Raw genomic sequence first — 17,370 nt, forward strand, 5'->3', positions numbered from 1 at the left:
TTTCTCATATCCTTTCAGACGCTGACAGACAGAGCTCGCTGATCTTGCGCAATTCTGTCAAGACGGTTTGCTGCTTTCCCTCCAATTATTGCAGTCAGGATCAGCTTGCTGGTCTCCTGCGTGTTTTTTTAAAATTTCACCATGATGTTTTGATCTGAACGCAGTAAGAAGGTGCCCGCTCAGTGCTCTCACTCTGTTTCCCAGTCTGCGCGCCGGCTGCTGTGGGTCAGTGGGTATGGAAAGCACAGAGTCATGGAGAGAGAGGACAAGGTGATTTAATCCGTTTGAGTGCTCAGATGATATCATCAGCCAGAAGGGCTGGGCTTTGAATGGTTTGTGCATGTTCTGAACATCAGGCCAGGACCCCATCACTCTGACATTTTAGTTAATGGGATGAGATCCTGGGCTTTACTGGAGTCTGCACGGTCTCTTTGTGAGACTCACTGCCTTTTTCTGATTAAATGTGCTGAATGGAATTTTTATGTACTTCATGCTCAGGCTAATGTTTCTCAGCTCTGCCCTCCCCTCTTCTAAATGCCTTTTTTTTTTAAACTTTCCCCATTCCTTCTCCATTGCCCTCTTATACACCCCTAGCCCCCTTATTCCTTCCCCTCCCCTTCCTTTTCCTGTTATCCACCACTGCTCTGCTCCAGACTCTCATCACCATCCCTCCTCCTCTGCCGGATAATCCATAGGTTCCCAATACCATCCAATTTGGAGAACTTGAGCTCTAGGGAGAAGCTGAATAGACTGGGGCTGTTTTCCCTGGAGCATAGAGACTAAGAGGTGACCTTATACAGGTTTATAAAATCATGAAGGGCACAGACAGGGTAAATAGACAAGGTTTTTTCCCTGGGGTGGGGGAGTCCAGAACTAGAGGGCATAGGTTCAGGATGAGAGGGGAAAGATTTCAAAGGGGCCTAAGGGACAACATTTTCACACAGAGAGTGGTATGTATATAGAATGAGCTGCCAGAGAAAGTAGAGAAGTCTGGTACAATTACGGCACTTAAAAGGCATTTGATTGGGTACATGAATAGGAAGGGTTTGGAGGGATATGGACCAAGTGCTGGCAAATGGGATTAGATTAGGTTGGGATATCTGGTCAGCATGGACAAGTTGGACCAAAGGGTCTTTTTCCATGCTGGAAATCTCTATTAGTCTATGACTCTATGACCATCCACTAACTTTCATAGAGAATTATCTGTGAGTCAAACAGTGATTACTTCACTGACTGAAATCAGCAACAGACAGAGACAGACAGAATAGCAGACAAAGGCACACAGGGACACAAAGAGAGATACACACATGGACACATAGACAGAGACACACATACACAAGACAATGTGACACTGACAGAGAGAGAGAGAGAGAGATGCAGTCAGAAACACACAGATAGAAAGAGAGAAAAAACCTCACAGACACATAGAGACATACATACACAAGATGGTGTGACACACATCAACAGAGGGAGATGCACAGAGAGAGACGCACACATACACCCTTCCTTGTCATGAAGCCAAGTTGATTTTGTTTGATTTTATGATGTATTTCTCAATGCTCTGTAATTACATCCTTTCTAACAGACTGATTTTCCCAATACTAAGCATTAAGCTAACTAGTCCAATATTGCCAGTTTTATACCTCTCTTTCTTTTTAAATAAAGGTATAATTGAGAGGTACAATTAAAACTATTCTCCTATTCAATTAAAGCATTCCAAAGGACACTAGATGTGCGTTTTTTTTTAGGTTGTAATACCAGGCAGGGATATGGGGACAAGGCACAAGATTGTCACTAGAGTTGGTACAGACATGACGGGCTGAAGAGTCTCTTTCCGTCCTGTAATAAATTCTGTGATCCTGTATAGGAATAAATTAAAGGCAACTGCCTGTCATCTTCACCAGGCCAATTAGGGTCAGCCTAGCCACCAATACCCACATCCTGTGAGTGAATTAATAAACTCCAAATGTCTTACCCTAGACTTCCTACATTCTCTATTCCCTCAGGTAAGGATATTACAGAACACATCCTTCACTGGTAAATCACCAGCTCCTTTCATTTCGGAGGGGATTACATGAACCGTCTGTTCCTTATTTTCATCTGATCATTCTGCTTTCAGTCACCACTCCCTGGGGTGAATGTTTACCAAATGCACAGCCCTGATGGGAGATCTTGTGGTACAGCGGGTACAGTCTCTGCCTCTGGGCTAGGAGCTCTCAGTTTACAATCCCACACCAGGACATGTTGACAATGGAGGTGCATGAGTAACAAGATTGAACAGGTTGACTGTCCAAAAACCAGCTGGCAGCACCAAGAGCCAGACAGCACCCCCTGATCAGCCATTATCCAGTAGGCAAGGGTCTTCCCGAAAAGCATGGACCCATTGAAAGGAGGCCCATGGCCCAGCCCTCTGGAAAGAAGACCAGGCTTGCCCAAAGGTTACTGAGCAGTTCTGGGGTGTGGGTGTCGGTGCAAGATATTGCCCCCATAGTCAATTTTTCTTTAACTTGTTCAGAGATGTGGGCATCACTGGCTGGGCCATTTACTGCCTGTCACTAATCAGACGGCAATTAAGAGTCAACCACATTGCTGTGGGTCTGGAGTCACATCTCGGCCAAGCCAGGTAAGGATGGTGGATTTCCTTCCCTAAAGGATGTAACTGAACCAGATGAGATTTTACAAAGAACTGATGACCAGACAAGGTTCAGAAGAGCTTTACCAGGATGTTGCTGGGTATGGAAGGTTTGAGTTATAAAGAAAGGCTGGAAAGGCTGGGACTTTTTTTTAAATGGAGGGTAGGAGTTCGAGAGGCGACCTTATAGAAGTTTATAAAATAATGAGGGGTTTGGAGAGAGTTAATGGTAGTTGTCTTTTCTCTAGGGTGGGGGATTTCAAGACTAGGGGACATATTTTTTTTACACAGAGGGAGGTTCATGTGTGGAATGAACTTCTTGAGGAAGTGGTGGATGTGGGCACAGTTACAATGTTCAAAAGACATTTGGATAAGTACATGAATAGGAAAGGTTTGGGGGGATATAGGCCAGGAGCAGGCAGGTGGGACTGGTTTAGTTTAGGATTACAGTCGGCACAGACTGGTTGGACCAAGGGCTTTGTTTCCCGTGCTGTATGACCTAATGACGATGATCATGATCATGGTAACCATCGTTAATCAACTTTGAATTATTTTATTATCTAATAATAGAATTTGAACTCCACCAGCTCTCACTGGCTGCGGGTCTGGAGTCACTGTCGGCCAGACCGGGTAAGGATGGCAGATTTCCTTCCCTGAAGGACATTAGTGAATGAGATGGGTTTTTACAACAACTGATGATCATTATCACGGTCAGTTTGAAATTCCAGATTTTATTATCTTATTGAATTCGAATTCCACCAGCGGTCGTGATGGGATTGAACCTGGGTGTCCATGGCAATAAGTGGGCCCTCTGGATGACTATGCAAGTGACAAAACCATCTCCCCCTAACGCATCATAACACTCTGTTCAGAGATGGTAGGACACCCCTCAGAAGCAGATGGGACTTGAAGCCTCTTAAATTTAAAGAACTATTTTGCACATCGACATTACAGAAAGATTAAGGTTCAGGAGTCCATTGTCAATGGAAGAGACACATGAGAGGCTAAAATCTCAAAAGGATTTTAGATTTCCTTTTTGTTTCAAGGCCATCATTAGACTCTCAATCCCAGATTTGTTTTTAAATTGAATTTGACTTCCACCGTCTGTCATGGGGGGATTCAGACCCGGGTCCCTCAAACACCACCTCAGTCTGTGGATGTACAATCATGTATTACTATCATTAAGCCCTCACCTCGCTGTGTAGTTTAGGCTCCCACATGACAGAACGAGGAAATGGTAGAGACTGAATGGCTCTGAAAGGACCCACCAGCTACAATGTCAGGAGGAAAGCAGGCAGTAATCAGAGTGGTCAGGAATCACCAATTTCAACGTTCAAGTTGCAGATTAAAGCTTGGAATCAATCTGCATTGAAAACATTCAGTGCCAGCTGGAAAAGAAAACCAACAGGAAAAGTGCAGAAAGGTGGTTTTTCTTTGAAAAATAAATTATTTATTAGTTACAAATGAATGTGCGTGTCACATGGTTAAACAGCAGACCATTAAGAGAAAGGATTACATGGTGGAATTTCTCTGTCGGAGGAGGTTTAGCATGCTCAGAACGCTGTAAAATATCGCACTGTTCAACAAGGGAAACGAGACTCAGGTTAGTTCACACCCAAAGACATGCAGAGCGGAGCAGAGCAACTAGTTCAACAACGTGTGGATGAAAACCACTCACCAGTGAGTATCCACAGCTGCTCTCAGTGTGGGGATGTCATGCTCTGGTCTTGGGGAGGGTCAAGCTCAGGATTTTAGATCAGCAGAAGAAGCCAGGAGGGGGCGATGGTGGGCAGCTTCAGTGGGGGGAGCTGCGAGGTGTAAGGGTGGGCAGGAAACTGGGGATAAACGATGGCTAGCCAAAAGCTCTCAAACCTGCCTCCTTTTAAAACTTCCGTCCTCAGGGTGCCCCCTGCAATTAGACCTGTGCACCACAGCTCCTCTCCTAGACACAACAATCCTTATTAGCCAACTCAGGCAGAAAGTCAGGCTACACCAACAGAAAGACTGGGCGCCTCCTAGCAGAGCGCTTTAGGGAACATCTCTGGGACACCCGCACCAATCAACCACACCGCCCTGTGGCCCAACATCTCAACTCCCCCTCCCACTCTGCCGAGGACATGGAGGTCCTGGGCCTCCTCCCTCGCCGCTCCCTCACCACCCGACGCCTGGAGAAGAACATGTCCCCATGACTTGTCCTACCTGCCTATCTTCCTTTCCACCTATCCACTCCACCCTCTCTCTGACCTATCACCTCCATCCCCTCCCCCACTCACCCATTGTACTCTATGCTACTTTCTCCCCACCCCCACATTCCTCTCATATATCTCTCCACCCTTCAGGCTCTCTGCCTGTATTCCTGATGAAGGGCTTTTGCCCGAAAAGTCGATTTCCTGCTCCTCGGATGCTGCCTGAACTGCTGTGCTTTTCCAGCACCACTCTAATCTAGAAACAAAAATAGCTGGAAAAGCTCAGCAGGTCTGGCACCAGCTGTGGAGAGAAATCAGAGTTAATGTTTTAGGTTGAGTCACCCTTAGAAGAGTCACTGGACCGAAACATTAACGCTGCTTTCTCTCCCCAGACGCTGAGCTTTCCCAGCTATTTCTGTTTTTGTTTCTGATTTACAGCATCCACAGTTCTTTTGGTTTTTAGAAAGCCAGGCTATTCTATTTTGAAAAGCATCACAGCCCTGCTCACTCCACCGTCACCATTTGATTGCTGTCCTCAAGCATCGGCCCTGCTAGAAAATATGGCTGGAGAAATCAACTGTGGAAGACCTCACAATCGAGCTTAACTCCATCCATAAACAACATCCACTTCCAGGTGCGTTCCAGACCCAGTATCTTCACTGGACAGCAGTTAAGAATCCGATGGATGTGAATCCTTCCCCAGGGAATCCAGTCAGGAACGTGTTCCCCCTCCCATTCTTTCTACAATCTCGAAACCCAAGGCACTGAGTGAATTGTAGCGCCCAAATACCACACTTCCTAATGTTAGCAATCTAATTGATCATAAAATATGGTTTGGATGCTTATTACAAATATTAATTAGATGGACTAAATACACATGTTAACTACAATTACTTATTAATCACATATGCTAATTTCCAATACTAACTTCAAATGCTAATACTATATGTTTATTCGAAACACTTTTTTGACACATACCAATAATATAGAATGGCAAATGCTTATTGCGATTCATAACTCATTACAAATGTTCATTGCATACACTGATTATCGATCTTAACTAACTACAAATACTAACTGGCAAAATGTCCGTGGCTCTGTTCACATTCAGCTGATGGATGTAGGATTTTCTGACTGACCGAACGGCGATGGAATTAACATAGATGTATCGGATACCTGCTCCATAGAGCCACTTAGTGGCCAAGGGTTGCAGCTGTGACGTGACAGTTGACATAGCAAAATTCAATGTGAAATACTGACTGAAATTTAATATGGGAATCAAAAAACACAGTCAAAACCCAATGTCTGGAAGTAAGGTTTGTGGGACCTGGCTGAGACTCCCTTTTTAAAAAACAACTAATATACTGTTACATTCAAAAATAAAGGGTCAGAATGAAGAAGCAAAATGCAAGTTAAGGCTTCCTTTGCCCATTGCTGAATCATAATTTAGCTCTTTCAAGCTCATTGTTCAGAAAAAAAAGCCTTGTGCTTAAGGATAGAAAGACAGACACAAAAGAAGACTTGTATTTGTGTTGTGTTTTTCAGTTCAAGACATCCCATGGCACTTTTCAACCTATGAAGTACTTGATGAAGTGCAGCCATTATTGTAATATTTGAAATGCAGCAGCTTGCATACAGCAAGCTCCTCCAAACAGCACGGTGATCTGGGAGAATAAAGAATAAATGTTGGCCAGGACACCTGAAAAGTTACCCTCAATATCTTATTAAAATAGTGCTGCAGGGTCCTTAGATAGGAGTCAGCACTTGGAAACCCCTTCTGAAAGGCAGCTCCTTTGGCAGTACAGCACTCCCTTGGTATTGACTCTCTGACAGTGCAGCATTCCCTCAGCACTGACCCTCTGACAGTGCAGCACTCCCTCAGCACTGACCCTCTGACAGTGCAGCACTCCCTCATTACTGACCATCCCACAGTGTGGCACTCCCTCAGTACTGACCCTCCCACAGTGCAGCACTCCCTCTGTACTGACCCTCCCACAGTGCAGCACTCCCTCAGCACTGACCCTCTGACAGTGCAGCACTCCCTCATTACTGACCCTCTGACAGTGCAGCACTCCCTCATTACTGACCCTCTGACAGTGCGACACTCCCTCATTACTGACCCTCCGACAGTGCGACACTCCCTCAGCACTGACCCTCCGACAGTGCGACACTCCCTCATTCCTGACCCTCCGACAGTGCGACACTCCCTCATTACTGACCCTCTGACAGTGCGGCACTCCCTCAGCACTGACCCTCCGACAGTGCAGCACTCCCTCAGCACTGACCCTCTGACAGTGCGACACTCCCTCAGTACTGACCCTCCGACAGTGCGGCACTCCCTCAGCACTGACCCTCTGACAGTGCGGCACTCCCTCAGCACTGACCCTCCGACAGTGCAGCACTCCCTCAGCACTGACCCTCCGACAGTGCAGCACTCCCTCAGCACTGACCCTCTGACAGTGCGACACTCCCTCAGTACTGACCCTCCGACAGTGCGGCACTCCCTCAGCACTGACCCTCTGACAGTGCGGCACTCCCTCAGCACTGACCCTCCGACAGTGCAGCACTCCCTCAGCACTGACCCTCTGACAGTGCGACACTCCCTCATTACTGACCCTCCGACAGTGCGACACTCCCTCAGCACTGACCCTCCGACAGTGCGACACTCCCTCATTACTGATCCTCCGACAGTGCGACACTCCGTCATTACTGATCCTCCGACAATGCGACACTCCCTCATTACTGACCCTCCGACAGTGCAGCACTCCCTCAGCACTGACCATCTCACAGTGTAGCACTCCCTCAGCACTGACCCTCTGACAGTGCAGCACTCCCTCAGCACTGACCCTCCCACAGTGCAGCACTCCCTCAGTACTGACCCTCCCACAGTGCAGCACTCCCTCAGCACTGACCCTCCCACAGTGCAGCACTCCCTCAGTACTGACCCTCCCACAGTGCAGCACTCCCTCAGCACTGACCCTCCCACAGTGTGGCACTCATTCAGTACTGACCCTCTGACAGTGCGGCACTCCCTCAGCACTGACCCTCCCACAGTGTGGCACTCATTCAGTACTGACCCTCTGACAGTGCAGCACTCCTTCAGTACTGACCCTCCGACAGTGCAGCACTCCCTCAGTACTGACCCTCCAACAGTGCAGCACTCCCTCAGCACTGACCCTCCCACAGTGTGGCACTCCCTCAGTACTGACCCTCTGACAATGTAGCACTCCCTTGGTACTGCACTGTACTATCAGAGTGAATTACATTAAAACAAAATCCAACTACTCTCACCAAAATATCAAAAATCATCATTTGAGGTAAAAGTCCAGCTTTACACTCAATACCAGAAATATCAATATTATATTCAATTAATAACACTGTCCCACAATGCCCCACTTTGATCTGTTTTGGTACATTGGTAAGCACTCATCCTGCTTTGCCAGTGTATTGATCTGATACCACAGGAACTATATTATTGAGGTGGTTAGATTCATAATGTGGGAGAATTTGGGAGGTTATGACTTGACATGATATAGCTGCTGACAGGAGGAGCCAGGAGCTTGCCCTATAAAGTGTGCTCTGATGTACAAAGGAATCTGAGCAATTGTCCAATGTGCTGATTGGTAGGGGTTTTTTTTGATTTAAAGAAGAACACAAATTTTCTTTGGGGAACAGAGGTCGGTTATTCCACTTTTATTAATCTCCCATCCCACTGCTCTGTTTCCTCACTGCATCTAGCCCTCATCTCTACTCACTTAGTGTCCTGTTGTATTATTCATCTTTCTTTACACCTCACTTCCCTTCGTAACACCCCAAACCTGTCCAGAAGCAAATCAAATTGCCTCACACCTCAGCTTCCATTTCCTACATCCTGGTGAATCTGTTGAATGACAAACGTGGCTTGTGACACTCATAACGGTAGGACATGGAGGTCCTGGGCCTCCTTCACAGCCGCTCCCTCACCACCAGACGCCTGGAGGAAGAACGCCTCATCTTCCGCCTCGGAACACTTCAAACCCAGGGCATCAATGTGGACTTCAACAGTTTCCTCATTTCCCCTTCCCCCACCTCACCCTAGTTCTAAACTTCCAGCTCAGTTACTGTCTCCTTGACTTGTCCTACCTGCCTATCTCCTTTTCCACCTGTCCACTCCACCCTCTCCTCCTTGACCTATCACCTTCATCTCCTCCCCCACTCACCCATTGTACTCTATGCTACTTTCTCCCCACCCCCACCCTCCTCTAGCTTATCTCTCCACCCTTCAGGCTCACTGCCTTTATTCCTGATGAAGGGCTTTTGCCCGAAACGTCGATTTCGAAGCTACATGGATGCTGCCTGAACTGCTGTGCTCTTCCAGCGCCACTAATCCAGAAATAGGATATTTGGTCAGCATGGACGAGTTGGACCGAAGGGTCTGTTTCCAGGCTGTACAACTTTATGACTCTAGGTAAACATTGTCGACTGTTGAGTTCATCCCTAGTCTAGTCCACTGTGACTCCAGACCTATAACAATCTGGGTGACTCTTTAATGCTCTCTGGGGAATAAACGTTGGCCTCATCACTGATGCTGCACATCCCATGAACAAACAACCCGCCTGAGTTTATAATCCAAGTTATAATATTAATCATCTACAAGGTGAAGGTGTGGTTGACATTAATAGTGGTGAAACTGGATAAGTACCTGAAGGAGGAAAGGATGGGAGAGTGCTGGGTTGGTAGGGGCCGTGGTGGAAGAGGTGGTTGGACAGTTAGTTTAGTTGGCTATGTGTCTAGTGAATGGATCAAATCAATGCTGTTCCCAAGGGATTCAAATTCTGTTCCAGCAGGGGCCAACCTTCCCATCACACCATGGTTCAGTGAATAATCGCCCAGGACTTGCCTTCATCAGAGAAATAGAAGACAGGGGAAAGGATAGATAGGTGTACACTTCGACGCAGAGAGAGGATCTCATATCCCCTTTCAGCTGCAGGGATGTGCAGCTCAAGTCATGCAACAGAAAAATATATTTAGCAACTCATCAGTCGGTCAGATTTTCAACCCTGGGGCAGGGTTGGACCTGATGGGCTGAAGGGCCTGCTTTATTGCTATAAAGTTGATGTAATACTACATGAAAACTAACATAAGAGGAGGTACATGGAGGCAGAGAAAGATAAAAGGACTCAAATTCAGATGACGACCTTTTGGAGGACAGAATTTTGGGTCAAAATCCTGGAATTGCCTCCCTCAGGGCATTGTGGGTCAACCTACAGCACGTGGAGTGTTGCGGTTCAAGAAGGCAGCTCACCCCCACTTTCCCAAGGGGCAACTAGGGACGGCCAGCAAATGCTAGTGACACCCACATCCCACAAATTAATTTTCTAAAAAGGTTGAGAGGAAGGTCTTGCTGGTGAGAGTAAAAGTTGGGTAAGAGTTGCTCACTTCTACTTATAATTCTAACATCCACCTGTGCTTTCAGTCTGAATCTTACTTCAAACTTGAGATCCAGGGTTCAGCATGTTATTACAACCTGTGTCCTAATATATTTGGAGTAGATAGCATAATTTTAAGATCTGGCAGGATAACTAATTTTTCCAGTGGCTTGTGTGGACCTTTGGTATTTACAACATTAAGTGTGAGCGATCAAGTACAGAGATTTCTTGAACAGAAGCAGCAAGCTCAACCTTCCCTGATAACTTACCCCAAAACTTGGTTACCTATTGGTTAGAGCGAGGATCCCCATTCTCCAACCTTAGTCCAAATCTCATGGCTTTAATGGGGATTCGAAGCTTTCACCACAGGACTGATCAACATCAATTAGCTGTAATGGCTTGAGATTATTTGGCTCTGATCTAATGTAGATATTGAATTTGAATCTGACCCAATGACTCCGATAGGACATTTAAGTGGAATCTTAGTGGCCCAATCCAGCTCCTCCAATGGGATCACATAGACTCACACAGTGCATGAGGCTTTTCAGCCCATTGTTCCTGTACTGGCTGTTCAATAGAGCTCTCCCCTTAGTCACACTCTTTCCCCACAGCCCTGTACTTTTCAAGTATTTATCCAATTCTGCTTTTGAAAGTGAATATTCAGTCAGTTCTGTTGCTCTTTGAGACAGTGTGACCCAGATCATCATCACCCTGGTGTGTTTAAACTCTCATCTCCCCTCTGGGTCTTAAATCCATGCTCTCTAGTTACTGATATTAGGATCAGCTCTCTCTATCCACTCTGTTACTCACAATTGTCAATATGTCATCTCGTTGGACATATTGTGATCACAAAGCAACTTGGCAAAGTTGAGCGGGGGGGCAGATGTGGCTAAGGAAGAGAGAAATTGGCTCAAAATAATTTGCTGGTGTCTTTTCTCCAATCGCAGAACAAGCAGCTGTTTGTGTGAGAGAGAGAGTGTGTGCAAGCGCATGTGTGAGCGTGAATGTCTGTGTGCTTGGCTCTGGTGTGTGTGTGTGTGTGTGTGTGTGTAGATGTGTGTATAGATGTGAAAGTGTCTGAATCAGTATGTAAGTGTGTGAATGTGTCTGTGAGTGAGTGTGCATGTGTGAGTGCGTGTGAGCGTTGGTGAGTGTGTTTGAGAGAGTGAATGAGAGTGTGCATGTGTGTCTATGCGTATGAGTGCTTGTGAGTGTGAAAGTGTGTGGCTGGATGAGTGTGTTTGGTGGGGGTGGGGTTGGGGTGAAGACAGGCTCTGTGACCAATTCACAGGGTGTGGTGAGGAAGGGGAGGGGGGGGGGGGGGGGGTGGTTTCTGGGACACTGCGGGAGAGCGGGAATCTGGAACGGATCAGTTTACATAAAGCCGTCTCACAGTCCACACACACTGACATCCCCAAAACAAAGCCAGGGTCTCTCTATACCCCACACAAATCCCTCCCACACCCCTCCGTCCCCTCCAACTCTTCATTTAAAGCAGTTACACTTTAGACCAGAACTGACTGAATTCTTGGACCCACCACTGGTGTCTTCAGACCCAGGCGGCTGCTGCTGCTGGTGCTGCTGGGGTGGTTGCTGGGGCTGCTGGTGCTGCTGCTGGTGCTGATGCAGGAGGTGGCAATGAGAAACTCGCAGCTCCCCTTCAGTGCCGCTGTCCAGTTGTCCCACTGGTGGAGGCCAGGGAAGCTCTTTAATTACCTTAATCTCTACTGTAGAGGGAGGCAGTGGGGGGGGGGGAAGGGGGGATGGGGAGGAGAGGACAAACAGGAGGGAGAAAAGAGAAACGAGAACAGTCAGGCAAGGTTGAGCAGAGAAGACTCAGCAAACGCTGCAGAGTAAAGCAAGAGAGATAAAATCTGAGAAGGAGAAAAGAGTGAGATCGGAGCTGTGGGATCCTCTTGCTGGTCTAATGAACGGCACCATCTCAATTCATCTCACTCCCCAGAACGTGTTGGAGCCGAGATGGGGGTTGGAGGTTAGTGATATCCCCAGCTCCATGGGCGATACGAGACTGAATTCCCATGAGCTGCTAGACTTGATGGGAAAGCAGAGATATGGCTGAATTGGAAAGCTTAGAATTGTCCTCCAGTGAGACATATAATAGAGAGGCCTCTTCAGGCCAGTACTAACAGTCCCGAGTCTGTCTTCAAATTCTCCAGACTTGGACCATAAGAATAGGAACACTTCATCGCCATCACTACACCCAGGCCTGAAAACAACAAACGCTGGAGATCCCAACAGCTCAGACAGCATCCATGGAGAGAGAGAGCAGGCTAACGTTTCAAGTCTTGATGGCTCTTCATCTGGTGGATGGTGTCTGACCCGCTGTGATCTCCAGCATTTGTTGCTTTCAGTACAGATTCCAGCATCTGCAGGAATTTGCTCCTACTGCACTCAGGTCAGTTAACCTCAAACACTGGGGAGGACAGGTTCAGGATCAGGGCCGAACAATTTCTGTTCGGGACGTGGCGCGCTATGTCCAGTTCTGGTTGCCCTGCTCCAGGAAGGATATTATTAAATTGGAGAGTGCTCAGGAAAGATTTGCAAGGATATTAGCCGGACAGGAGAGTTTGCGTTGTAAGGAGAGGCTGGGACGTTTGTCACTGGAGTACAGGAGGGGTGACCTTATAAAGGTTTATAAAATCATGAGGGGCCCAGATAAGGTGAATAGCCCAGGTCTTATCTCCAGGGTAAGGGTGTTCAAAACGAGAGGGCATGGAGTTAAGGTGAGAGGGGAAAGATTTAAAAGGGACCTGAGGGGCAACTTCTTTGCAAAAAGGGGGTGGTGCGTGTATGGAACAAGTTGCCAGAGGAAGAGGTAAATACAGGTACAATTACAATACCTAGAAGATATTTGGACAGGTACCTAAATAGGAAAGGGGGGGATCTGGGCCAAATGCAGGGAAATGCATCGAGTTCAGTTGGGAAACCTGGTCAGTATGGACGGGTTGGACTGAGAGGTCTGTATGTGTACTGTATGACTCGATGACTGAATGCATTTACTCAAAGGCTTGTGAATCTCTGGAATTCCCCTGGCCCAGAAGGATGTGAATGCTCTATTATCGGAGATACCTACAGCTAGGTTCAACATGGGTCAAAGGGAATCCAGGGAAAATATTTGGTGGGTGGGAAGGTGGAGTTGAGACCCACAGTGAGCCAAGATTATATTGAATGGGGTAGCAGAATCAATGGGCTGAATGGATTACTCCTGTTCCTATTTCTTGCGACTGTGCTATATGCAAAACAGCCACCGATCTTTGTAGTAATGTATCTGGGGCTGTGCTGAGATAGGATGCAACAGAAATACTCTCAATGGGAGAACATCTTGTCCAACACTCCAGGAAATAAAGTGGCAGTGTCCCTCACACCGTCCCAGGTCTCAGGTTAAACTCCAGCTGGAGCTGCTTTTAGTTTCTCTGATAACTGCTGTTAGTTCAGCCTCAGGCAAAAAAAAAATACCGGACAGAATTCCCTTCTCAGGGGAAAAAAACTAGGGATGAGCAAGAAATGCTGGCCCAGCCAGTGACACTGGAAAGAGGAATGAAAGCAGGATCAAGCCAGTTGTGATGGCCCCAGAGAAACAATGATTCACATCTCAGCAGGGAGGTGTTAGGTAAGATAGTGATCATCTTCAACATGGATGGGAGGAGCTGGAGTACGGGTTACACAGAACTACTGATACCTGAATTCAAGAAACTGCATGCATTTTCACCCCTGGGAGGTAGACGGCAATGTTGGAGGCTCTTTATTGCAGGAATAGCTGCAGGATTTGTCACTGTGAGCTCGGATGCAGGAGCACATATGGAGGTTGCTGAACAACTGCCAATGTTTAGGCTGTTAATGCAGACTTGACTTCAGAATAAAGTCAGAAGCAAAAAGGCCACAGTGAGCACCAGAGTGGCAAAATAGAACAAAGGGACAAGTAGAGAAAGAGGGAGAGAAGAACACACCAACTGGGGGATGAACACAGAGAGATTTACCCTGTATCTAACCTCATGCTGACCCTGTCCTTGGAGTGTTTGATCGGGCCAGTGTACAAGGAGATTTACCCTGTATCTAACCTCATGCTGACCCTGTCCTTGGAGTGTTTGATCGGGGCAGTGTACAAGGAGCTTAACTCTGTATCTAAGGAGGAAGTGAGGACTCCAGCTGCTAGAGATCAGAGTCAAAACGTGTGGTGCTGGAAAAGCACAGCAGGTCAGACAGCATCCGAGGAGCAGGAGAGGCGACGTTTCAGGCAAACACGCTTCATCAATAACATTCCCGGTGAAGTGTTTGTGCCCAAAACATTGACTCTCCTGCTCCTTGGATGCTGTCTGTCCTGCTATGCTCTTCCAGCACCACACTTTTTGACTCTGTATCTAATCCCGTGCTGTCCCTGTCCTGGGAGTGTTTGATGGGGGACAGTGTAGAGAGAGCTCTACTCTGTATCTAACCCCGTGCTGTCCCTGTGTCCCTGTCCTGGGAGTGTTTGGCAGGTAGGGGGGAGGTGGGGGGGGGGGGTTGGTTGAAGTGGTGTAGAGAGAGCTTTACTCTATATCTAACCCTACGCAATAAAGTGTTTGCTGTAGACACTTTTTAAAAATGGGGAGAAATCACCTCTTTTTTTTCCCCTCGTAAACAGCATCAAATCCTTCACAAAACAGCAGCAGCTGCATTCCACCTCCAGCAGGCACTGGCTGCTTGACAATCATAAAACCAGAACAGGTGTGATTTGTTAATGCTGTAATTCTGTGCACATTATTGCGATCCCGGGCAGATTCCCCAAGCACTTGCAGCAGATGTGGACTCTCACACAATATGTCATAAATCCAACACCATGATTGAAGAGGAATAAAAAAAAATCAAAATCTGTCAAACTGAGGAATGCTGGGTGTGGGTGTGAGAGAGGGAGAGATACGGGGGGAGGGTGGAAGAGAGAGACAGAGGGGAAGGAAGAGAGAGATGGGGGAAGAGAGTGAGAGACAGAGGAGGAGGGTGACAGTGATTAACAGAGAGGGGGAAAGAGAGATAGTGGGAGAGAGAGGGCTGAGAGGAGGCAGGAGAGTGAGAGCTTAAGAGGAAGAGAGATTGAGGGGAGACTGACAGTAAGGGGGGGAAACGAAGCGAAAGGGGGAAGGGAAGGGGGAAGGGAAAGAGAGTGAGGGGGCGGAAAGAGAGGGGAAGAAGGAGAGAGATTTAAGGCCTCAGGGGAGAAATTGACAGTGAGAAGGAGGTAGGGGGAAGAGAGGAGGGGGAGAAAGAGAGAGATTAAGGGGCTGAGAGGCAGAGAGGGGGCAGAATTTACTGCAAACTCCTCTTGAACTGGGTGTCATGGGGCTGTGTGCTATGAACTGATTGTGGCATCTCAGTCAGTTGTTCACGGTGGGTGGGAGTGTAATATTTCTGAACTGCAAAAATAGGAGGAGTGCCTGGTGGTATAATTTCAAATCTGTTTTCCAAATATGTTTGGTATCTGGAGAAAATAAATCAGAGGTGAACAGCACGAGAATGAAGTCTTGAGACACAGCTTACTCCCTGATGAAGAGCTAAGGTTTTGGAGTTTAGTAAATTACAGTTTATTGCACTGCCTTTGCTGTTAATGTTTTACTGTTACAAGTGGGTCAATGATTGTACAGTTACAGAACAAGGCCATTCAGCCCCGAGTAGCAGTGCTAGTTTCTATGAAAAACTCCACAACAGCCCCACCCTTTCCCCATGGCCCTGCAACATTTTCCTTTCAAGTGTTTGTCCAATCCAATTCCTGCTAAAATTCTGCTTTCACCACTGTCTCATGCAGAATATTCCAGATTTTTAAAAAAATTCATGGCATATGGGCATTGCTGGTCAACTTTCGTTGTCCTGCTCTTATTGCCCTTGGACTCAGTGCCTTGCTGGGCTATTTCAAGGAGTCAATCCCATTGGCTGCAGGTCCTGGAGTCACCTGTCAGCCAGACCGGGTAAGGATGGCAGATTTCCTTCCCTGAATTACATTAGTGAATGAGATGGGTTTTTACAACAACTGATGATCATTATCACGGTCAGTTTGAAATTCCAGATTTTATTATCTTATTGAATTTGAATTCCACCAGCGATCACGGTGGGATTTGAACCTGGGTGCCCATGGCAACAATTGGGTCCTGTGGATGACTATGCCAGTGACAAACCACCTCCCCCTAATGCATTCATAACACACTGTTCAGAGATGTAAGGGTAACCCCTCAGAGGCAGATGGGAGTTGAACCTGGCTCAGAGGCAGGGACACTACCATTGCATCACAAGAGCCCTTAATGTTTAACAGACCATTTTGCACATAGCCATTACAGAATGATTAAGGTTCAGCAGTCCATTGTAGATGTAAGTGGCACATATAAGGCTTTAGAAGGGGAAAACAAACCAGGGATTGAACCTACAACTTTTAGGTTAGAGAGCAAAGCCGCTTCCATAGGGACTGCACACCCCGACAGTCTCAAACACATGAGACTAACTGATTGCTCAGAGTATGAATGAGGAGTAATGCAGTGGTCGGACATTTAGTCATTCACCTTGAGATATTTTCTCATCATCCTGTTCAGGGATGTTTCTACACCGGTCTGGAGCAGTTAGGACTTGATCCCGGGGGCCCCTCCCTCAGAGATACGGATGCTGTCAATACACAGTCCCTTTACCTCACAATTCCAAGCGCAGACGACTACTCCAAGATCTGCACAATAGCCAAGAATAAAATAAATGGCAGCGCTGGGAGCATCCCTGACAACTTACTTCTTGAGGCCTGTGACAGAAGGCAGGTTAAAAATGCGCATGGTAACACCCTCAATAATACCCGCTCACCTCCATCCCCCCCGAACCTCCTGACCAGCACAGCATCTGAACAGCATTTCCCCAGCTCACAAAACCAGCAACAGCATCCCGTGTTTGACCTGCTTGTGTGTGTCAGTGAATATTCACGTGGGTTCTGTTAGACAAATCCTCCTCAGTGCCACATTATCCTAATGAATTACTTTGATAAATAGGAGTAACTGTTGCTTCTTAAAGACCTGGGAAGCCTCCCCAAGCAGCCTGCTATCATTGTATCAATAAAATGCTTTCTCACCCACACAAAGAGACTAATTAATTTGTCCAGGCATCATCTTGTTGAAAGCTCATG

At 47.0% G+C, this 17,370-nt stretch overlaps 1 protein-coding gene across 4 annotated transcripts in view; it reads right to left on the reverse strand.

Annotated features, from left to right (window-relative positions):
• The window catches only part of LOC140458408 (SH2 domain-containing adapter protein F-like), a 384,537-nt gene that overhangs the window by 217,681 nt on the left and 149,486 nt on the right, over nt 1–17,370 (reverse strand). For 2 of the 4 annotated variants that reach the window (XM_072552914.1, XM_072552916.1), the window contains exon 4: nt 11,765–11,953. The exons of 1 other annotated variant lie outside the window; for it this stretch is intronic. In XM_072552914.1, the coding sequence (XP_072409015.1) occupies nt 11,765–11,953 (189 nt within the window). The remainder of the gene's footprint in view (nt 1–11,764; nt 11,954–17,370) is intronic. One more of the 4 variants, XM_072552913.1, reaches the window with a different exon arrangement.

Source organism: Chiloscyllium punctatum, chromosome 33 (genome assembly GCF_047496795.1).
Source record: "Chiloscyllium punctatum isolate Juve2018m chromosome 33, sChiPun1.3, whole genome shotgun sequence".
In the NCBI taxonomy this organism is placed as follows: domain Eukaryota; kingdom Metazoa; phylum Chordata; class Chondrichthyes; order Orectolobiformes; family Hemiscylliidae; genus Chiloscyllium; species Chiloscyllium punctatum.